This window comes from Glarea lozoyensis (genome assembly GCF_000409485.1).
Source record: "Glarea lozoyensis ATCC 20868 chromosome Unknown GLAREA21, whole genome shotgun sequence".
In the NCBI taxonomy this organism is placed as follows: Eukaryota; Fungi; Ascomycota; class Leotiomycetes; order Helotiales; family Helotiaceae; genus Glarea; species Glarea lozoyensis.
In genome coordinates this window covers 168954-191148 of record NW_007360996.1, presented here as the reverse complement: position 1 = coordinate 191148, position 22195 = coordinate 168954, and the positions used below count along the sequence as shown (strand labels likewise).

Below are 22195 nucleotides of genomic sequence, written 5' to 3'. Positions count from 1 at the left end.
GTATGCTGATTAGGTGCGACCTCGACGAATTGGGCTTCTTGACCGGAGCCGAAGGCAGGCAACTATGCTGTAAATCGCTGGAATCAACCCATTCACCGAATAAAATGAACAACATAGCATGTGATACGAATTTTGAATCAATTAATATTAACAGCGAAAGACTTTTTATTTAACAATCATCTCACCCTCACTCCAATCCAGGCATCTCCAGTCCCCTCTTCGAAAACTGATGTACCGACTCCCCAGCCTTGCGATTCTTCTCCAACCAAAGATACTTCGCCATCTGCTTATACACCAACGCAGTAGCACCATGGAAATTAATACTATGATCACTATCCGTAAACCACTGCGTATTCATCTTCATCGGCCCAACACCGCCTCTGGTCAAGGTATCAACCAAAACAGCTGAATGCTGGAAATGCACGTTATCATCTCCGGTACCATGTTGGATGAGGAACCCACCACGGATGGCCTTGAAACCAGTCGCGTCGTGCACGGAAGTCTCGTAGTAAGATGCCGTGCCGTTGGTGCCGTCGGAGTTGGTGATGTTCTTCATGTAGCGCTCCGTGTACATGGAGTCGTAGAATCGCCAGTCGGAAACGGGCGCGGTGATGATGGCGAAGGAGAAAGCGTCGGTGTTGGTCTCGACGACCTTCGCGGCGAGGTAGCCTCCGTATGACCAGCCCATAATAGCGATGTGTTCGGCGTCGACGTAGCTCTTCTTTGCCCACTCCTTGGCGGCGTAGACTTGGTCTTGGGCTTCGAGTTTGCCGAGTTGTTGCGTTACTGGGTTGCGGAATTCGCGACCTTTGAATCCGGTTCCGCGGTTGTCGACAGAGAGGACGATGTACTCTAGCTCGGGATCGGAAGCGAGGTAGGCGCGGAAATCAACTTGTCGGAATGTTTTAGCGGTTTGTTGAGCGTTGGGTCCTCCGTATGGGTCGAAGATCACGGGGTACTTCTTGCTTGGGTCGAATTTGGCTGGTAGACGCTCCATGACGTTGAAGCTGTATCCATCAGGATGGTTGATGGTGCTCCATGACACCTTTGGTAAGGTGTACTGGGCAAGCTTGGCAGCAAGTGCTGCGTTGTCATTGATGGTCTTGATTGGGACATTGCCACGGACGGCAACGGTGCTGTTAGTGCTGTTTCCTGGGTTAGAAGCATAGAGCTTCTGGTTTGGAAGGTTGGGGCCGTTGTACGAGAGGATGTAGTAACCTCCTCCAGCAGAGAAACTGGCAGTCCAGTATCCCTCCACCTTGTCATTTACAAGAGCCTTTTTGCCGGTTCCGTCAAAGTTGACAGAGTAGATGTGTCTCTCAGTGGAGTCACGCTCAGTAGATTGGTAGTAGACCTTTCTTCTCTCGGCATCGACGTTGAGAATAGTGGTGACTTCCCATTTACCAGAGGTGACTGCGGTTGGCGTGGAAGCTCCAATTTCGTAAAGGTAAATGTGGAGGTAGCCAGAGGTATCGGATAAATCCAAGTATGTTCCATTTCCGACATAAGTGATGGCCATGTTGTTCTCAATCCATCCGGTTTCCTCGCTACGTTCTCTTACTACCTTGGCAGCACCGGTTGCAGTATCAACCAAGAGAAGCTTCTCTTGATCTTGAACTCTGTTGTATGTCTTGAAAATGAGGTTGGAGTGGTCATCGGTAACCCATGCGACTTCACCAATGATCAAGTCGTCAGCAGCGAAAGATTGATACTCGATCTTCTTTGGTCCTGCGGCAAGATCTGAAAGTGACAGAAGATGGATCGTGGCAGTTGGGTTGGTCTCGCCTACTTTTGGATAACGGAGATCCAAGAATTCTGGATATGGTGGTGCGACGGTCTTTCCAGCCATGTAGTATGGAATACTGTAAGTTGGAACCTAGAACTATCAGCTTGACTCAGGACGTAAGACAAAAGAGCTTACACCAGTCTCGTCGAATCTCAAGAAAGCAATCTGCTCTCCATCAGGCGAGAACCAGAGGGTCTTGTAATCACCAAAGATCTCCTCCTCATAAACCCAGTCGGGGACAGCGTTGAAAACATCAGGTCCTCCATCTTTAGTGATTTGTGTCGTGGTACCGTTGACCCAGATAAACAAGTTATTTCCTCGGACATAGGCAATTGTGTTACCAACTGGAGACCAACCAGCGTATTGGATATCTGAATTCGTCAGTCATGCCCAATCTCGACTCCAATTGCACTCACCTCCGCTCTGATCCGCAGCAAGAGGAACAGTCGTCTTGGATGCTACATTGTAGACAAAGTAATCCGCAAAGAAAGAATGACGGTACTGCTTCTTGTAGTTGGTGGTGTACAGCACGTGATCACCACTTGGCTGAATTGAATAGTCGTCAGGACCTTGGGCTTCAGGAGCCACATCACTGGCTTTCACGAAAGTCGAAGAGTTACCAGTGACGATATTTGCAATCACCAAGTCTCCAGTGGAGGAGTCGACATCAATGTATGAACCGTCCTCGCCTTGGGAAGTCCATTGAAGAGTTGTTCTACGGACACCAAATTGTCCGCCGAATGCATCCGCAAAAGTGACGAGTTTCGAACCACCTTGTCTCTTTGCCAATGGCGTAGAGAGAGCGAGGGAGAAGAGCGCGAACGCTACACTTCCGATCTATATTCCAGTCAGTTTTGCCTTCCAAATGAAACAAGAGTCCTGCTTTGTATTACCTGAAAACCCCGCATCTTAACAAGAAACTCAGAAGTTGAACACGAAAAAGTCCACAAACCCCTCAACAAACATTCCCATTCCCCCCTTTTATATACGTCTGCCTGTAATCGGGTAACTGATTTTCAGAAAATCGTGATTAGGTGCCAAGTTGCTTGTCTCTTTCTCTATCCGTGCCACACCTTCCTCTTTGATCTCAGCGGACCCGAAGATCACGAGTCGCCAAGCGAACCCAACAATTAAATCGTGCTTGGCTGCAGATTGCCTGGGTTATGTGAATGGGCAAGGCGATTGAACCGGAATTGCATACTGGTGAGTACACTGATAGTTGGGACATATCCAAGATTGTGGGTTGCAGATAACCCCTTGAGAAAGCGTCGAATCTTTCAACTGGGGGTATGGCGAGTCAAGCGAGGACAATTGATAGGTTTGCAGGGTCAAATGGAAATATACAGAGGATATGAAGTTCTTGGGTTTGGAATCGCGCAATCATATCTATTTTGCCACTGGTACCCCTCTCTTATCCTTGTATATTTGCCCCTTGGACGTGCGGTTGCTGATAAAATAAGCTTTCTGTCAACGTCCTCTTCCGTCTGTCTTGTACGAGGGCTGTCACTGATCTTGTGTCCATGAACTACGTCCGTAAGTTTCGAAATCCAGGTACCACAAATTGGCGATTGCAATTGAATTCTCAACATTGAGACAATTCCAGCTGAGTGGAAGCAATATCCAAGATCTCTTCTTCCTTGACTTGTCAGAAATTTGGCCAGGACCTATCATTGAGTTCCAATCCATCATCCAAAATTCCCAAGATATGAGGATCTCCAAACGACCATGCCCCATCATCTATTCCTAAATTCTGCTCAAAGAAGTTTCCAGACTCAAAATTAAGCTCAGAGGTCTGACGAAGTTCGGGCATGAGATTGAATGCATTGAATCCCGCAGTTTGGCCTTGTCTGAATGGATTGTCCGGTTGAATCTTATTCTGTCGGGTGGAAAGTTGATCCTCGATATATGATTTCCCAACCTGGTAGAACTTTTGGCAGAGGTCGTGCATCTTTTGGCTTGTGGTATGTGTCCGGGAAGGCGGTAGTAGAGAAGTAACAAATAATTCCAGATCGTTGATAGTGTCGAGAGATAGAGTCGTTACGGCGTGGCAGAATATTACGAGGAATGGAATAAACGGGCACGCCAGGATGGTCCTAAGTTTCTGGTTAACTCTCCGAAATAAGAAGGCCGAACTTTTGGCTAGCGCCATCAGAGAAGAATGCTTACCACTGGAGATAAATGGTCCAAATGTATTTATGTTGGTCCTTATAATTTGTAAAACACAAATGATGTGCGGCAAGCGCAGCTCGAGCAGCAGCTAGGCATTCGTGGTTGAATGGGGAAGAGATACCGGGCTCGTTATTAGGAATTGCACGATGTATCAAGGTCAGAAGCGAGAAATATACTACGTCGTTGGCTTGCTTGACAAATTTGAGGTGTTGATTGCGGAAATTGTCTGTATTGGCAAATTGTTGGCCAAACTTTGGCGGATTAGCAAGCAATCCGTGACCTCAGTCAATCGTGTGAGAAGAAAAACTGTACCTTCGCATTCTTTTCTTTGGCAGCAATGGTCGCATTGGAGAGTCTTTGAACTGCTTCCAAGCGTGCTTGATGCGACATACCCATCGCCTGGGGGCTATAAAGCTGTTCGAAGGTCCGTCCATGAATAGTAGCTGCTTCAATCCACAAGCACCATATGAAGTTCCACGGCTGTGGTTCTGTCATGGATATGGCTACTATCGGATCTACCGCGAGATCAACATCAGGAATACTCGACGGTCGACCGAGACGCAGAGAGAGCGTCTTATCCAAAATATACACGTATCCAAAGATGGCTTTCTTGACATTAAAGTCGTCAGTGCTGCTTTCTTTTGCTGCCACCAGACGGTGGTATCCTAGGCTTTGACAAAGTCTTGCTGCTGTAGAAATCAAAGTCCAAGCCATGCTGAGGGAAGAAACCCCCACAGCATACACTGACTGTATGAGTTAGCTAATAGTTGGGTGCTCATCAGTACACAAGTCGCGCGCTTACCCCTAACACCAGTGCTTTGGAATTTTCGAGCGTCAGAGCCATGAACAAGTTCAAACTGGCGAGAAGAATTTCTATATTTCGATGGCAAAGGGAAGCATGTCGGCCATAAGCCTCATTTGTCGATCCATCGGCCGGGCTTGTTATCAAAAACTCAGGTATCAAGAATACGAGACATGAATTGATAATTATGAGCTCGGATGTAGAGCATTCTTCAATTGCAAAATAAGCCTTTTTGCAGAGTTCCGCCAAGTCAGATGCAGTGACAAGAGGAAGAAAAGACAACAATGTTGGGGATACGGGACCTGTATGAGATCGTCAGTATTGGCCAAAACACAAACAACCTCTCTCACCTTTCGCCCATTTCAGCAGTGATACAACTGCATCCAAAGGCGGCAGTTCGATCCTTGCTAGCGTTGAGTTTTGCACAATCCGAGTTGGAAATGGATTCTCATGAAAAGCCGACGTCGGATTATCACGATTTAAGGCATTGTCAAGTTGCGAGACGTCCGCATCAACCGCCAGTTGCGAGTTTTCGCGGGGGCTACGTTCCAATACCTCTTTGAAGATACGATTTGCATATCGTGATTGAACGCTCAAAGCCGACTCGCCTTCGTATGCCGTTGCAGCTTTTCTTTTTTCGTTCGTGCTTACCGCCACACCCCCCAAAGTGTTTGTATCTCCATCTTTGTCGGACACAGCTCGTAAAACAGATTCTGTTTGCACCTTTAGAACATTTTGAGATGTTATGAAACCTGCAAGTTGGTCTTGTAGGGTTCCCAGGGTCTGCTGAATGGCGGATAGCTGTTCTTCTATTCGGTCCAGTCGATTGTCACTATAAACATATTGGCCAAGTAACAAGATGAACTATTATACACTGACTCTTGGCTGGGACTGCTTGGTTGAATTCTTGTTATAACAGCTCGGCGAGCGGAAGCTTTGCATTGCAAATCTGCAATTCGGCAGTTCGAACACGGCAAGCGCCTGTCACATCGAATCTGTGTGCAACTTGTTACACCTCCGAGTCTTAGTCTCAAGGAAACAACACACTTTTCGTCGATGGCATTGTTCACACTAGAATGAATGATCAGTTTACCAGGAAGTCGGAGTCTTCTTTTATCCAAGGGAGCTTACCGCTCGTGGTTGAACAGAATTGTAATCGGAAATATGTGTCTGCTGTGGTCCCGCTGACTCGTCCATGCCTGATTTTTATTCAATTAATTTAACAATTTATTAGAAGATAACAAGGCGAAGTTTCCATGCCAAAGGTGCAAATGAAAAGGGTTTCCCGCGGAGATCCACGGCCTCCGAAATGTCCGTGGGTGTTTTGGTCACGTGAGCCGTAGGCGTATCACCAACAGAACAGTACACCGAATCCGAACCTTTCCAAACTCCACTTCTGTTTCTAGTCGAAACGAGCCGTATACTGTTACATCCTCCTAACTCCTTATTTTTGAAGATGATCAAGACAACCGCTGATATTAAGCCGGCCAGACTTAACGTAGAAAGTTTTTCAGACCCGCCAACTCACGAAACTCTGCAAACGACACCTCGCGACTCTTTCCACCATCTTCAACAAAGAATTTCCTCTGCGCCAAACTAACAAAGATGATCAGCCATTATTCATTACACTCAATGTAAAACTCACTGTCCCAACATCACTTCCCTAGAATACTTATTATTCATCAACCTCCGATGCCCCTCATCCATTCTATGATATTTCTTTGCCAACTCAAACAACCGATTCTTTAAGCACGCCTCGTGCAACTCTAACGGGTTCGCAATCCGAAGAAGCCTCTTATATATCTCCGCTAGAGTACAGGTCTCTTCGAATCCTCGACAATTCAGGAATCCGTAATCAACTTTCACAGACTCGACAGGAGGGTATTTCGTGTACTTGTTTATCTCCAAAAACTGTTTGAGGTCCCAAACCGATGGGTTCATGACGCTTGGTGGTCGACTTAGATAGTCTCTCACGAGAGGCAGCCTTTTGATATCTGCGAATCCATTTCGGATTCTATCCTCCATCAGTGGAACAAGTCTGCCAGACTCATATGCGCACCAGAACTCGGTGAAAGTACAAGGTTTGGCCCTAAGATGCTCTGGCACTAGACATCCTGGCTGCTGGTCGGTAAGAAGACTGGTATATATTGAGCCCAGTATATTCTCTTCACTGTCGTTTCTACAAGCACAGAATCCGAACTTCATCCATGTCTCTTGTTCGGGACGTGGTCGTGCGCCCATTAGCGCCATCCAGAGAATCTCGAAGGAGTATTGTTTTGCTCCGGGCTCTAGCTCTCTCCAGTTTCTCTTCTGGTCATTAGGCTCCAAGAATGTTTGTGCTATCTTGATGAATTTCATAGCTCCCTCAATGTGGTTCGATTCTTGTGGATCGTCTAGGATATGTGTATTTTCAAGAAACCACGGGAAATAAGCTCCTCCTGTAAATGAGGTTTGTTCAGTATACTCACGGATAATGTTGGCGGTGAGCGATCGTTCTTCTTGCCAGATGTTCAATTGTTCGGCTGTAACTCGCAAATACTTCGTCAATCCTATGTAGAGTCCCAATAGCTTAGTTCGATCGTGGTAGGATGGTAGGTTTCCAAAACCAAACTTCTGAAGTACATCTGGATCATCGGGCATCCTGTCATCCATACAGTCCTGGTACAGATAGTCTCCTGGCGTGAGGGCACGAGAAAGAGTGTCAAGATATGTTGCGGTACCGCCTCGAGGACCTCCAGATAGTCGATCACGCCAATCTGGATGATACATTAAATCTGCACTAGCTCGTCCGGCTGCGCCCCATAGAAGATTTGTTGCATTTGAGAGTGCGGAGTTTGCTTGCTCCCTTTCGAGTCTAATCTGTTTCAGTTTACCGCGTTTCGCAGGATGTGTAAAACATTTTGAGATAACAAACTTACCGTTCAAACGACAACTGAACTCTTTGTTGTGTCAAAGCATCATCTCGTTGTGAAAGCTCCGAGCTTCTGGACTCATTTGTACTCAGGCTTTCACTAATTACACTGCTCCCACCAACCACCGAGGTTTTCTGCAGGCGACCAAGGTTTTCAAAATCATCCCCAAGCTTCCTTACCAATGAGTCTTGCGTTTTTATCAAAGCCGTCCCGAGAGCTTTTGTTTGATCTGTTGCGAAATCTGCAATTTCAGGAACCGTCCAACGGCTATAAAGACGTCCATGACAGCCTCGAGTCGAATATCTACCATGCGAACGGAGCAGAGTCCAGCACATGAAGCAGCTTCTTTTACTACAGCCAATATATTCGTAGGGGGCGCTGTGCAAGAAACCAGCCGAGCACAGATGAAGCAGCATCTGAACTTCGGCATGGATATGACCCTGTTGTCCCCCAATCTCAGCAAACCTCTTTTTTGCGCCTTTGATGGTCCAGTTGGGCCCTAGAAGAGTGTGTACGGTTGTTGCGGTCATATTTAGTCCCAATAGTTCAAGTGCTTTCTCTAGGCCAAGAGGGCTATTGAATGAGTTTGGTTTGATATTAGGTTTCGGAAGAGGGACGAATCTGATTTTTTCGAAGCTCGGAAAAGTTAAGAACACTCTCTCCATTCTCTTAAACGCACTCCGAAGTCTGCCAAGAAAATAAATGCTTTCCCACAGTTTTCTAGTTTCATTGCTTGCGAGCTGTGAGTCCACCAGTATGACTTTTGCATGATTCGACCTTCGCACTTGGTTTGCCTCGAGAACTAACCGGCTCAAGTTATCAACATGCGAAAGGTCTGCGTCGCTGATGGAAAATACGACTCGACGCAGATTCTCAATTCGTGCGAGCGACCCTTTCCCATCGATGTCGTCGGATCTTACAAGAATCATAGGACATTCTCTGAAATTCCGTCTCAGTTGCGGAATATATGCGCTCGTTATTCGAGTGGCGTGATATTTCAAGATTTCGTCCCAAACAGCATCCTCATTGGATATTGGCGTTGAGACTACAAGAGTTAACTCAGATCTGATATATGAAGTTTGCTCCTACCGTTCTTTGTTGGCGAGAGAACATCCCAGAAGTAAGTCATCCAGTTTTGAACCCACGACCTCTTTTCTGCTACTGGTGGCGCATTCAGATGCTTCGACCAACGACTCACCAGATCACTAAATCCATCAAAGAACTCAAAATCACAAGCTTCAAACGCGGTGTTCCTCGCGATCAAGATCGTAACATCATCTTCACGCTCTCTCATCGCGGTACAAGCAACAAATCGCGCACCATGCTCTTTTGCAGCAAATTCAGCGATATCGTCCAGGAATTGCCTCTTAAGCGTGTCATTGCCTGAGCTAAACAATTGCTGGGCAAATGATGTATCGACACTCTCAGCATCGTCGCCATCGTGGGCCTTCTCGTCGAGACCAGGCTCCTCGTATATGGATGTTGGTTCAACTTGGCCATTATTGCGAAGGGAAAGGAGATTTGTCAGAGCGACGAATTGATTCTGATTCAGGCCGGGCTGCTGCCATATTGAGTTGTTGGCCATTGTGTTTTTTGATGAAGGATAGATCGGGATGGTGACAAAAGCAATGGTCAGTTTATAAGCGGGGTCGGCTGCATGGTTACACAGCATTGATAAGGTTAACCGGACGAACGACTGGTTGTAATCCGTTGAGAGAAGAACTGAGAAGACGCTGATCATCAAGATAGGTATGATAGAGCAGGTCATATCTCATGTTAACGCAAAGTATTATGTCAGTCATGTTCTTGAGAATGGAAGGGATGTAATGTTATCTTGCTACAAAGAGAGACCCCAAGAGGCTTCCTAGTCATCAATTAACGATTTGAACAGCTGAATTGCTTATTCTGATACCAATTCTGAATTGCTCGAAACATACCTATTCGACATATGAAGCTGGTAGCACACTGATAGCAGAGCATGAGTAGGTACTTATTCGTTAGCCAATATTCAAAGTGAGAAGGAGTGTGCCTTTTGCTTACGAAATATAGTAGTGTTTGACTTGTACTCACACTACATTGATACCTTGGCACATTTAACAATTTTCGTATAGTTCTGCCGTACATCTGTCTCTGTAGAAATGCTCTCGGTGGCGTGATCGAGGGTCTCTTCGACCGAAAGTTCAAGCAAATGCTCAGTAAGAAAAAGATTCTGCTACTGAGCTTTGCCCTCCGTGGTCTCCCTATCAGCAACCACAGTTTTATATCTTTTCTATTAAAACTCCAGTCTCTCATTATACAAACACCCCATTTCCATCCAGTATAAACTCCAAAGTCCTACATATCCAACACGCCTTTTCAAAAATGTCAACGACTTCCCAAAATTACAATCAATCCACAAATTTAAAGCGCAAACCCCAACCTCCCCCTCTCATCATCCACAATCCGCCCCCACTCAAGCAACAACCGAAACATATAAACCTCCATATCAACCTTCCTCAGCACCTTCCCACCCCACTCTTTTCCCTCCTCCGCAATCTGCTTTCCGCCATCTTTTTCCCCCACAAAACCCCCTTCCGTTCCTTCCCCTCCCCTCACACCACCAAACCAGCCCAGCACACCCCACAACCCGTCTAGTCCCCCATCAACAGGCACGTAATGCCTCCACGGCTCCACCCTCTCCTCGAACCACTGTCGAAATCCCGCACTCCTAATCACCACGCTGTTGGACCTCAAAAACGGTAAAAAGCGACCACTGAAGCCCGCTCCATCGGTGTCAAAAAGGTAGCGATACTGCCAATGGTTTTGGAAGTCGACGGGTTTGTCGAATGGGAGGTTGATGGATTGAGAGACGCAATCGGGGTGGTGACAGCGGGTGGGTTCGTTGACGAAGGAGACGTTCATTTTCGTGACGATTGAGGAAAAGGGGATGTTAAAGGGTGAGAAGCCGTGGGTTGAGGGGAGGAGGAGTTGGATGGCGGTGGAGTTTGTGATGGATGTTACGAGATGGACGAAGCGTTGACGAACCATGCCTCTCCAACTGCTGTGAATGGCGTAGCCTTCACTTGTGGCGCCACGCCAGAATAGCGTATTGTTCTTTTCGTTGAAAGCGATGTCGGTAGCGGGGTCGTGCGAGACTTTGTCCATGTAATTCCATGGGCTGGGGAAGAGGATGTCGGAGAAAGATTGCATTTTTGACTGTGAGAAGACAGGGAAGAGGGAGGTCGTGGGTTTGAAGGCGGATGGTGAGAGATGAAAGCCGTGGAGGTGGGCGAGGGAGGGTTGGTGGCAGGGAGAGGCGGAGAGGGTCCAGTTGCTTAGAAACGGGCCGTAGGTATGAGGGTTCACTGACGGGGCGTGAATGGATTTCTTGTTCCAGTGCGTGACGGTGCGGGCGGAGGATTGAGGTAGACAGGATATTATGCTGTAGTCTTCAAAGGCGGATTTGAATGATGCTTGGATGAAGTGCTCAGAAGGCATATCAGGTGGAAATGGTGGATCGGTTGCCATGAATCGGTTCGACCATTCATTCGTGGTAAACGTTTTGAGAAGCCGAGATTTGTCAAACTGTTCTCTCGCTAGCTTTGCGGCTTTCTGGTGATCTTGCATTCCTCCACATGGAATAGCGACGCGGCATTCATCGTTGATGTTGAAGGCCAGATCCATATCGGGAAGCCATTTGGCGAAGACATTAATCATCCCTGAGGTGCCATCCAACATCCAGCGATGTGTGCCTGGAACATGTGGTCCAATAAGTGCGGTGCCATTGGATATACGTAATCCTGCCAATTCTGTCCATGGTCTTTCAACGACATGGCTGGTCATTTGTCGGATTTGTGAGGGTTTGATACCCCAAAATGGCAGCAGATCGTTGTGTATTTGGTTGAAATCGTCGATGATCAAAGATCCTTTGGCAGTTGCAAATTCGTACCACTTATCAAAATTTGGTGGAGGTGGAATGCCATATCTTGCCTCATACTCCACGACGGCCTCTTTCAATGATTTGCTCGATGAAGCTTGACTTATCCATTGATCTGAGGAAGCACGAGCATTGGCCATCAGGACCTCAACGGGATGTTTCTGCCAAATATTTCCAGGATACAACGCCAAGTTGACCACTGAAAGTGCTGTGGCTATCAACATGAAGATACATAACACTATCACCGTCCTCAATGAGTTGCGATTCAAAGCTAAATGTTGTTGAGATCTTGAAGCGGAACTTTCCATATGAACAACGCCAATTATAGACACAAATCCAATCATGCCCATATTCATAAGATATCTTTGAGTGCTCGTTGGAAAAATGGCGATTTGATTTTTTATAGAAAAATTGTAAACATAGAGCGACACAAAACTCGCAATACTGAAGATTGTCGTAGGTCGAAGCTCAGCCATTAAATAAGCTACAGAGCCGATAAAATTAGTACATAACATGGCAGCAAAAATCAAATCAAAGATGACCTTATGACTGAGATCCAGCGACCAGTCCATATTTTCAGGATATTTCCAGAGAAAGGCGGTTGTGAGGATGCCGAGAATTGAACAAGATGCCAAGGCAGATCGACTTAGTGCTTTCGACGACTTGCGCAAGGATCCAGCGTCTTGTACGAGTTTGGCGACACCAGTGATAATTCCCGCGTCTATCAGCAACTCTAGGCATTGGAATACCGGGGTAGCAGAAGTCCATGGGTCTCGTCTCGGGCATATGTATGTTGAACGTTGGGCAGACATTGAAATAGTCCCATATGCTGACAACGCCCAAAGCGCAACCAAAAATACGTATCGAAAAGGGTGCGATCGGCTGGAGGAAGAAGAAAATCGCGATCGAGGGGTCGTGCCTGTGCGAAGCAATTCGAGGAGGGAGAGGAGGAGTGGAAGGAAGATCTGGATAATTATTAGTTTGATCCCCTCTACTCCAAATTGCCAAACACAATACCTTAACTCCATCCCAAGAACATTCCACATGCTGTACGATACTCCGGGATAGCAATATTCGCAGATCCACAGCTACCACCAAAGCTCCTGGTAATAGATTCCCCCATCTAAAATTTCGCAATCGGTATCGAACCGCCCTCAAACCCCTCAGCCAACCCCTCCCACCCCGCTCAAACCGACCAGTTCCTGGCTCTTCAACCTCCTCTTCACGATCTTTCAAAAGCCCATTCGCAACATCCTGATCTTTCGCATGTCCATCCACAGCATCATTTCTCACCCGTCCTCTAACCCACCAAAACCCCCCACAAGCCCCAAGCACCAACACCCCAAGATGCACCGGCCGTTCTCCCACAATCAGCAAACAACCTCAAACCATCATAGAGCGCACTCACCAACCGCAGCACTCCCCTCAAAACCAAGCGCAATCCAGGTAGTCGTTAAAACCAAATTCCTAGTCCAATCATCAGCCTTGCGCAAAAGTCCGAACCCAACCACAGACTCGAGAGCGAAGAAATGCAGGTGGGTATGGATAGAGCTTACCAAAGAACGACGCCTTGCAGGCCAATCCGTGACATTGCCAGTATACATCACATTTAAACAAAAAACGTTGTGAGAGAATCGCGCGCAAAATTTAGAGAAAGACGCGACGACGTACTTTAGTTGGGCCAGACCTTTATCGGGTTAGGGGCATTCACCAGTGACGCCGGGTGAAATGCGACGGAGGTACCTGGGGTTAGGGTGGTTACACTGCATGTTGGAAGGGTGGGTTGATTGGGGGTTGGAATGTTGGGGTTGATGATTACGAGATTAGGCTAGGGGAAGTTTGGGGGTTTTATATAACTGGTATTTTATATGGAGTGGGAGGATTGAGATTTGGATTCGTTTTGTTCAATTGATGGATTGCGGGGTTTTGGAAGGAAGCTAAAAGTGATGGTGATGATGGCATGTGGATGGACGCATCTAGACTTGCACGTGATATGGTGGGTGGTATGAATACCTCATCATTCCAGAATCCATGTTATACCCAATTTCCATAAATTTTCAAACATGAAGCAAATGGAAGAATCGATCGTAAAAATAAAGTAAATTATCTCGAATTACCAGATGTAAGCAGATATATAGACAAGGGTTGCCATAGCCCAGACTCCCCTTACATTTGCACCGGAAATAACGCGTTTAACCGCGTATTATGGCGTATACGAGGTTGCATTTTACGGTGAGCCAGTTAGGTTGACCCAAATTCATGAGATATACAAGGGACTACGTGTATCGAAAGATTCTTTTGATATTCCGTCATTGTAGGGGCCGGGAGTTTCGGCTTTGGTGTTGGCGTTCATGTGAGGCGGGGAAGATGCCGGTTTGGTATGGTAGGGAAAGAATCGATGAGAAGAGTTAGTACGGGAAATAACCTTATGTTTTAATATGTGATATGTAAGTAGTCAAAGCAACTTTCAGTAATGTCCCATCACTCAAGAATACAGGAATATATCACCAATACTCGAATAAAACTAATAATAAAACACCTAAACTTTTAAACATACATACAAAATCAACACGCATCCATCCCTAATCACCTCAAACAGCCACACCCTCAGGAACAACAACCTCCTCCACCCTAACCTCCGCCAACCCCCTCTTCTTCTCATCCAACGCCCTAAAATTCCTCTCCATCGCCCTCTTCGTAAACTCGCGTCCGGTAACAGCAGGATACTTCTTCCCCGGTCCCTGAATCACCACATCCGTACACGGCTGATTAAAATACGCCATACTATACCTCCCCCCAAACCAATCCCCGACTTCTTGCGGCGTCTTGACTCTATGAAACGTACTCTTAAACCGGTCGTCGCTCCAACTCATCAGTAGATCACCGATGTTACACACGATTTCTCCTTCGGCGGGTTCGACTTTCGTCCAGGTATCGCCCATGGCGAAAGCGGTGGATGCTTCGCGGCCGGGACAGATTTCAAGACCGGATTGGTGCGGGCGTTGGAAGAGGAGGGTGAGGAAGTCCCAGTCGACGTGTGCGCCGGCGCGGTAGTAGGTATCTGGGACGGGGACGCTAGGGTCGACGGGGAAGTAGTGCAGGAGACGGAGGACGGTTTGGGATTCGGGACGCGAGATGTCGTGGGCTTTGATGAAGTAGTCGTCTTCGAAGCCGAGACCGCGGGCGAAGCAGAGCATGAGTTTCTCGGATACGGACTGGCATTTGCGCATGAACTCCAGACTTTGGACTTTGAAGCCCGGGAGGACAGATTCCGGGAGCCACGAGCCTTCCATGGCGGATCCGAATTGCATTTGGTAGCTTTCTTTGCGGTCGGCGAAGCCGGTTGAGGGTCGCACTTGGGCGTTGGCTTCCCAGCCGGTGTTGGAGTGGGAGAAGGGGACGAGGGATTTGGTGTCGGAGGGGAGGGAGAAGAAGGATTCAGAGAGGGCGAATTGCGATTCGATTTCGGGGGTGCTGATAGTGTGATTTGTGAGGGTGAAGAAACCGTCGGTTTGGGCGGCGGTGATGAGGGAGTGGGTGATTTCTTCTATGCGGTTGGGGAAGTCGTGGAGGGAGATTTTGGGGATGGTGCGGGTGGTGTATTTTGTTGGAGCCATTTTGAGGATGATATTGTTGTGCTAAGGGTTTACAGTAATTTTGACTGCAATATTGGTGATGTTTGAATATCTTGATATCAAGTGATTGACAGTGTAGTTGCTTCTTCACTGTGACTTGATCAGCAAATACAAACTTCTGAAAGACGAGGAACTCACTCTATATATCTCTCGCCTCGCTTAACTCACATAAGATCAATCTAACATGTTCCCTTTTCTCCCAAGCTCAAAATTTCAAACGCAAAATACAACAACCTCCTCGTATCGATGCTATCAAACAGTATCAGCGGCTGTCTCCGTTCGTATCTCATCCCAAATGATTGGATACCGGAAGTGGAGATATCGCTTATCAGAGCGGATGGCTCCGATGTGGGGAAATCTGGAGTGGGATATTAACGTGACAATATAGCTTGGGCACGTGTCGGAGACAAAGAGGATTTTGGAAAGTCATTTAGGGTCCACCTCGAAAATATAATTGACCGTGTAACTTACAGTAACAGAAAAAACGAGATTCTGCTTCATACGTCAATGCGAGTATATGTTCCAAAGTGGAAAAACAAGCTACAAGAAATATTCAACTTCTCCTGAACACCGTCCGCAAAGCTGCTTTCAATTTGTATCTTCCAATTCTCACAAGAACATGTCCAAAATGTCTGTCAGCGACCAAAGTGATATAAGGAATATGGGTTTTGATATCAAACAAGCATTCGAAAGGTGGAAGGGGCAAGTTCTTTCGCAGGAAAGTGGGCTCCCTGCGAATCGGTCAAAATGAAAAACAAGCAGGGAAAGGATCTCAGGCGTGGGGACAAATGTTTACCATTTTCCACAGCTATTTGTTTGACTTTTGTTGTATAATACATCGCTTTCAAGCCCATCACCCAGCCAGCGCCACCCATGCTTTTCATAAATCCCGTACATCTCAACCACTATCTGACTCTCCGCTTCTTATCTCCAAAATTGCCAATTCAATTGGAAAAATCTTCATTCGTAATGGATGATTTACTTCATCTTGGAAGAAGCGCCACTCTTGACGCGCTTGGCAGCTGGTCTGTTAAGATGTCCCTCTGGAATCCAGCTCTCATCATAAGCCTTCTGGGCGAGAGCACCGGTAGTAACAGCTGGTCCATCGGCGCCAATAACTGAGACCTGGTCCTTGGGATCAACAGCCTTTTTAGAGCCACCAGATGAACGCTTAGCTCTCTCTCCACCCTTACCGCCCCGCTTTGTTTGTGGGAAGAGAGTCTCGATCCAGGTCTTGTAGACGAAGTAAAGGGTTCCGCCAAATCCGCTGAGGAGAACGAGGTACAAGAAGATACTGATACAGTTAGCACGGAACATGGCAAAGCAGGAGTCGGTGTACTTGCATCTGAGGATCGAAAATGCTGGTAGCAGCATCGACAACAGTAACAGTCTCGTTGAAAGCCTGAACTTGGTAAACAGTCCCCGCCTTGCTCGTCACCACTGCGATCAAATTCAATCTCAAATCCGCCGGGTGTAAATCGGTCGTGAAAGTAAATGGCAAGCTAGCCTTCTCTCCGGCTGGCAACTCCAAATCATATTTCGTAGCCGTGATATTCTTTACAATCAAAGCGCTTGGATGAGCTCCCTTTGCTAATGGTCGCAGAGTAGATAATGCGCCGCCGACCAGAGCAATTTGTACGGGCTCTGGCTCGCTGTTGGTGAAGTCTAGGAGAGCTTGGGTTGCGTGCCCATTGATCAATTTCACACCAAAGACTTCGGCAGATGGGAAGGATGCAGACACCGAGACTGCGAGGTTTGGAGTCTGTGCTGGTGTATCGACGGGTACTTCTGCCTACAAGTCAAGCTGTTAGCGATTTTAAAGATGTATTAGCATGCTATGTCATACCTCTTCTGCAGCAAGCACGCCAACAGCACGGAGCGCCAGCAAGGCAAAAGCTGCGTATCTGTACATTGTCATGATGAAGAATAGATGAGACAGTCGAAGCAGAGCTGTTTCGAAGGGACGAGTGCGAGAATTGAAGAGCAATTACTGATTCTCGAGAGCTTTGAGGAGGTGTTCGTTGTGCGGCCAAAGGCAATATGTGGCAGCTTGCTCAGTGGAGGCGCTAAGGAACTACCCCTGTCGGCGAGATTGCGTCAGTAATTATTTCCCCAACCTCTTCGACCAGAACACATCAATTTACAAAACTTCATCAACATCCAAGGCTTGTGATCGCTCATAGCTGCATGATATACATACGAGAAGTGTATAAACTCCATCGTGAGTTCCACCTCGGTGTCGCCATTCTGCATCGCAAGAACAACAAAATTCAGCTTCCGCTCCGTTTGCTATCGCTCCGTCGTCTGATTTCTTGGTATTCAATGTCTCAGCATTCAATCATATAGAGCTTATCTTAACGTCGAGCTACTGCTTACAACAAGCACCTGCGAAGTCACCAAAGATTACAGTCGACCCATGGTCAATGATCTTGAATTAAAAAATATTTTGCCTCAGATTATATATATTTCCACCCCTTCCTATTCACAGCTTTAATCCCAGATCTGCTTCGGATACCTTCAATGGATTTTTCAGCCGCTTCTCTGATCACCATTTCATTCATCTTCACCAGCTCTCCAGCTTCTACCAATATATCTCCATCGACAACCACAAGCTCCACATCTGCGCCAGTGCAGCTATATACTACTGTAGTAACAGGACTCATGCCGCCTTTCAAGATCTGATCTGCGTTGTACGGAGCTGTGTGGAGCTTCTGAGGATTCAAACCCACGAAATCAGCCTTCTTTCCTACTTCTAAACTTCCAATTTCATTCTCCAAGCCAAGGGCTTTAGCGCCGTTGATAGTTGCCATTTCCAAAGCTTCTTCCGCGCCTACTATGGAAGCATCAAGATTGGCGCCCTTATGAAGGATACCGGCAAGATGCATCTCGCGAAACATATCGTATGTATTCCCGCAAGGAGCTCCATCGGTCCCAAGACTGACATTTACGTTTGCTGCCAACATCTCGGGAATCTTTGCAATCCCAGACGCAAGTTTCAGATTGCTATTCGGGTTATGTGCGACTGTCGTGCCTGTTTTCGCTAGTATCGGAAGATCTTTATCTAGTTCAAGATGAACCATGTGTGCGAGTACAGTTTTCGGACCCGTGAGTTTAGCTGCTTCACAGAACTCCATTGGCGTGCAGTCGTAACTGTCTCTATAGATGGTGAGATCTTTGGGAGCTTCAGCGCAATGCATCGTAAGTCCAATGTCATGCTCTCTGCAGGCTTCGCCAATAGCACGATGCGATGTGAGAGGAGATCCACGGGGTGTTCCAGCAGCTGCCCAGACTTGCAAGCGGCCGTTGCAGGAGTCATGATGTTTCGAGTGCGCAGCAAGCATTGAGGAAATAGACATTGCATCGACATCCTTATCCCGAGGGTCTTTGATACCTAATTTCTTGTTGCTTTCCTCGAATTTCACCAATTTTCCCTGTTAAAATCAGTCAAGTTTTATCTCAAAGGCATCGCACTGCTCACAAGACAACTTCTAATTCCACTCTCACTAACAGCTCTCACAACGTTTTCAAACCCGGATCGATGGGTCAGCATGCTCTCTAGGAAGGTGGTTGTCCCAGACTTCAACATCTCTGCAATCGTCAACCGAGCAGCCACGTATCCATCATCGGCATCGTAGCATGCTTCAAGAGGCCATACGGCATCGCATAGCCAGGAGTGAAGAGGGAGATCCTCTGCTAAACCACGCAACAGGGACTGAGCGAGGTGAGAATGTGTATTGATGAGTCCAGGGAGAATGATGCGACCTGCAAGCGAGATGACTTTGGTATCCTTAGGGGGTGATTCGGAAAGTTGAGTTGTCTTGCCAATTGCTGAGATTCGATTTCCAGTGACGAGAATGGCTCCGTCGAGGATTATGTCCCGTGATGAATTGATTGTGAGGATTGTTGCGTTTGTGTAAAGGGTTGACCTTGCTGACGACATCCTGACAGATTGATTTTATTGGGATTACTCGAAGATGAAACCTAAAGTGTTGTTTTCTTCCAGCTATTCATTCGTGTTTCGACGCAATAGAAAGGCTTCAGCTGTGTTGGAAAAAAGTCCTTGCTCGCTAAAGCATTCTGCACTGCCCAACTTACTATACTGTCGTACCTAAACCCCGGAAATGCAGGAATTATTTGTGGATAGGAATCCACCGAGTATCTCAATTATCAAAAGATACGAAGAGTTTCGGGTTCATCCATGATGTTCAAACTTTCCACCTGCAGACGCCATCTCAGGGCAAGATGGAAGCGAGGCCCAAGCTCAGGGGTTCCCCAGATATCTTGGTGGTTCGGGCGACTCCGACTCTGATAACCTCCAATCCCAGACTGCTGATTGGCTACGGAGAACTCCTGGAGCTTATCACTCCCACTTCTTCTTCTATCTATCATCAGCTTCTTCGCGGATGATGTTTGTCAATTATGTTGATTTTGATGAGAAATGTGAAAACGTTAATAGGAGACAAATTTCCACGTTGAAAGTAAGTAGATCAATCATCACACTTTGGCATCATTCTTTTTTGGCCACCGACTGACCATGAATTCTTCCGCTAGCGATGAAAAGCTCGGGCAAGAGCAGATTATTGCTCAATATGCTCCTTCTTTTGAGGAGAGCGGCCAGCAATTGAAGCAAAACAAGTGGCAACACTTGAAACACTATTTTACAAGTCGGGAAGGATGGATTGGTGACTATGTTAGTGCAATTATGCTCATTGCCATATTCAAACATTACTGACTCTTCACAGGACTACGTCTATCTGATCACCCCAAATATCTGGCCTCTCAATCGCAAATACAAAGACTATGTCGCTCCTTTCTATGGCCTCAATGATGAAATCCCGATTCTTCTTACGATACTTCTCGGTCTCCAACATGCCCTTACAATGATCGGTTCCATCGTGTCACCTCCTCTCGCAATCGCAGGTGGCGCTTTCAACTTCGATCCGACTATCACACAATACCTCGTTTCTGCCGCTTTCATCACGACTGGAATCTCAACAGCCCTCCAAGTTACCCGAGTACACATTGCCAAAACCCCCTTCTACATTGGAACCGGGCTTCTCTCTGTTGTCGGACCTACCTTCGACATCATTCCCATCGCCATAAATTACACATCCATGCGCTACAAAAATGGCACCTGTCCGACTGCAGACGATGGAACCCAACTGCCATGTCCCGACGCCTGGGGTGCAATTCTAGGAAGCATGCTCTGCACTGTGTGGATCCAAATCGGGATGTCCCTTGTCCCACCCAAGAAGCTTAACAAAATCTTCCCCAAGACAGTAACCGGCAGTCTACTCCTTCTCGTCGGTGTCTACCTTATCAATAGTGGCATGCAAAACTGGGGTGGGAGTTCAAATTGTAACGGCGGCTCTGGCTTCTATGAACTTTGCCCTAGTATCTCGGCTCCTAAACCACTTCCTTGGTATGTCTGGTCCTGTCCAATTAAGCGATGAAGATGTTAACATACCATAGGGGCGATCCAAAACTTATTGGCCTCGGTTTCAGTGTTTTCATAACCGTAATTTTTGTCGAACAATTTGGCTCCCCGCTTATGAAATCTGCGTCTGTAGTTCTAGGCCTCGCCATGGGCTGTATCATCTCAGGTGCAACAGGCTACGTACGTAAACTTTCATTAAGTTTTTCTTCCCCACCTTCTCCACTCCTAGTCGGCAGCAATTCAGCTTTCCATCCTCACTTCTCGTGAAATCCCACACCAAACCCACGACTAACACTCCCCAGTGGTCCGTAACCAACATCAACGCCGCCCCCGCCGTCACATTCCTCTGGGTTCACACCTTCAAACTCTCAGTTGACGGCGCCCTCATCCTCCCCTTTCTCATAATGTTCATCTGCGAAGCTGTCTCTTGCATGCCCGACATCCTCGCCACAGCTGAAATCTCCTCCGTCGACATCGAAGGCACCCAATTCAACTCACGCATCCAGGGCGGTATTCTCTGCGATGGTCTCGGCTCCCTTCTGTCTGCCTTCGGCACTGGACTGCCCATGGTCTCTCAAGCTGGAAATAATGGCGTCATCTCCCTTACCGGCTGCGCTTCTCGACGCGCCGGATGGTGCGCCTCCGCCTTCTTGATACTTATGGGAATCTTCGGCAAATTTGGTGCCGTATTTGGATCTATGCCTCCGTCTGTCTTAGGAGGAATGCAAGTATTCCTATACAGCACCATCGCCGTCGCCGGTATCCGTGTCCTCGGACTCATCGAGTGGAACCGCCGTAATCGTTTCGTTCTCACAGCGAGTTTGGGCGTCGGATTTATGGATATCGTGCAGCCAGCGTGGTTCTCCTCGGTTCTGGATTATCAGGGCGATAATGTTAGGTTGCAAGGTTTTGAGCAGGGTATCAATTTGATTGTGCAGACACCGTTTATTGTTGGAGCTGTTGTTGGGGTGTTCTTGAATTTGGTGCTTCCTAGGGAGGCGGGAGGGAAGGGGGATGGGAGGGGGAGGGATGGAGGTGGTGGGAGGGTTATTGAGGGGAGAGTTGAGTAAAGGGGTGTTAGAGGGAAGATGTAGAATTAGCGAACATTTCCCCGGTATATGAATGAAAAGTAATGAGATGATCATGTTAGTCTGCGACTGATTGTTTTCTTAAGTTTGACTTGACTATGGTGGAGAACAATTCCATAACTTCGCAAAGCTCACTGGTTGATGCAGTTAAGCGACGAAATTTCACCCCGACTAAATTATAGGCGAAAACCAAATTATGAAAACAGAACAGCGCATACATTCTTCGTATCTTCTGCCATATCGGCTCAGATCTTTCTCTATCGTGAAAACAAGTCTGGTTTCATACTGTGCATAACCTTATAGGTAAGCGTTGTAACTCCGCATAATTCGACACTCCTGGGAGCAACGCCACGGATTTCCACGGCGTCCGTGGGACGGTCCACCCATTCCAACCAAATTGGTTGTCGACACAAGTTTAGGGTAAATGAACACTTTCAGCGTCACTAGTCC

At 47.1% G+C, this 22195-nt stretch overlaps 7 protein-coding genes across 7 annotated transcripts; 1 reads left to right on the top strand and 6 right to left on the bottom strand.

Annotated features, from left to right (window-relative positions):
* Nucleotides 1–187: 187 nt before the first annotated feature.
* Nucleotides 188–2694, bottom strand: GLAREA_12845 (DPP6 N-terminal; the record flags this gene model as incomplete). Its single annotated transcript, XM_008084608.1, has 4 exons — nucleotides 188–1876; nucleotides 1922–2157; nucleotides 2203–2623; nucleotides 2680–2694. The coding sequence occupies 4 exons, from the start codon at nucleotides 2692–2694 to the stop codon at nucleotides 188–190; spliced, it is 2361 nt and encodes a 786-aa protein (XP_008082799.1).
* A 737-nt stretch (nucleotides 2695–3431) lies between these two features.
* GLAREA_12844 (uncharacterized protein) lies at nucleotides 3432–9254 on the bottom strand (the record flags this gene model as incomplete). Its single annotated transcript, XM_008084607.1, has 11 exons — nucleotides 3432–3879; nucleotides 3953–4206; nucleotides 4268–4702; nucleotides 4758–5059; nucleotides 5108–5589; nucleotides 5637–5706; nucleotides 6286–6353; nucleotides 6403–7611; nucleotides 7676–8242; nucleotides 8477–8714; nucleotides 8759–9254. The coding sequence occupies 11 exons, from the start codon at nucleotides 9252–9254 to the stop codon at nucleotides 3432–3434; spliced, it is 4569 nt and encodes a 1522-aa protein (XP_008082798.1).
* An 815-nt stretch (nucleotides 9255–10069) lies between these two features.
* Nucleotides 10070–13176, bottom strand: GLAREA_12843 (capsular associated protein; the record flags this gene model as incomplete). Its single annotated transcript, XM_008084606.1, has 4 exons — nucleotides 10070–12550; nucleotides 12603–12946; nucleotides 12994–13052; nucleotides 13142–13176. 4 exons carry the CDS (start codon nucleotides 13174–13176, stop codon nucleotides 10070–10072), a joined length of 2919 nt encoding a protein of 972 aa, XP_008082797.1.
* A 1000-nt stretch (nucleotides 13177–14176) lies between these two features.
* Nucleotides 14177–15202, bottom strand: GLAREA_12842 (Clavaminate synthase-like protein; the record flags this gene model as incomplete). Its single annotated transcript, XM_008084605.1, has 1 exon — nucleotides 14177–15202. The coding sequence occupies one exon, from the start codon at nucleotides 15200–15202 to the stop codon at nucleotides 14177–14179; it is 1026 nt and encodes a 341-aa protein (XP_008082796.1).
* Nucleotides 15203–16198: 996 nt separating this feature from the next.
* On the bottom strand, nucleotides 16199–17138 carry GLAREA_12841 (signal sequence receptor alpha chain; the record flags this gene model as incomplete). Its single annotated transcript, XM_008084604.1, has 4 exons — nucleotides 16199–16453; nucleotides 16506–16514; nucleotides 16560–17012; nucleotides 17067–17138. The coding sequence occupies 4 exons, from the start codon at nucleotides 17136–17138 to the stop codon at nucleotides 16199–16201; spliced, it is 789 nt and encodes a 262-aa protein (XP_008082795.1).
* Nucleotides 17139–17676: 538 nt separating this feature from the next.
* Nucleotides 17677–19160, bottom strand: GLAREA_12840 (Metallo-dependent hydrolase; the record flags this gene model as incomplete). The annotated part of the gene is made up of 2 exons (XM_008084603.1): nucleotides 17677–18651; nucleotides 18699–19160. 2 exons carry the CDS (start codon nucleotides 19158–19160, stop codon nucleotides 17677–17679), a joined length of 1437 nt encoding a protein of 478 aa, XP_008082794.1.
* A 594-nt stretch (nucleotides 19161–19754) lies between these two features.
* On the top strand, nucleotides 19755–21727 carry GLAREA_12839 (purine permease, putative; the record flags this gene model as incomplete). Its single annotated transcript, XM_008084602.1, has 4 exons — nucleotides 19755–19910; nucleotides 19963–20642; nucleotides 20693–20837; nucleotides 20960–21727. The coding sequence occupies 4 exons, from the start codon at nucleotides 19755–19757 to the stop codon at nucleotides 21725–21727; spliced, it is 1749 nt and encodes a 582-aa protein (XP_008082793.1).
* Nucleotides 21728–22195: the final 468 nt, after the last annotated feature.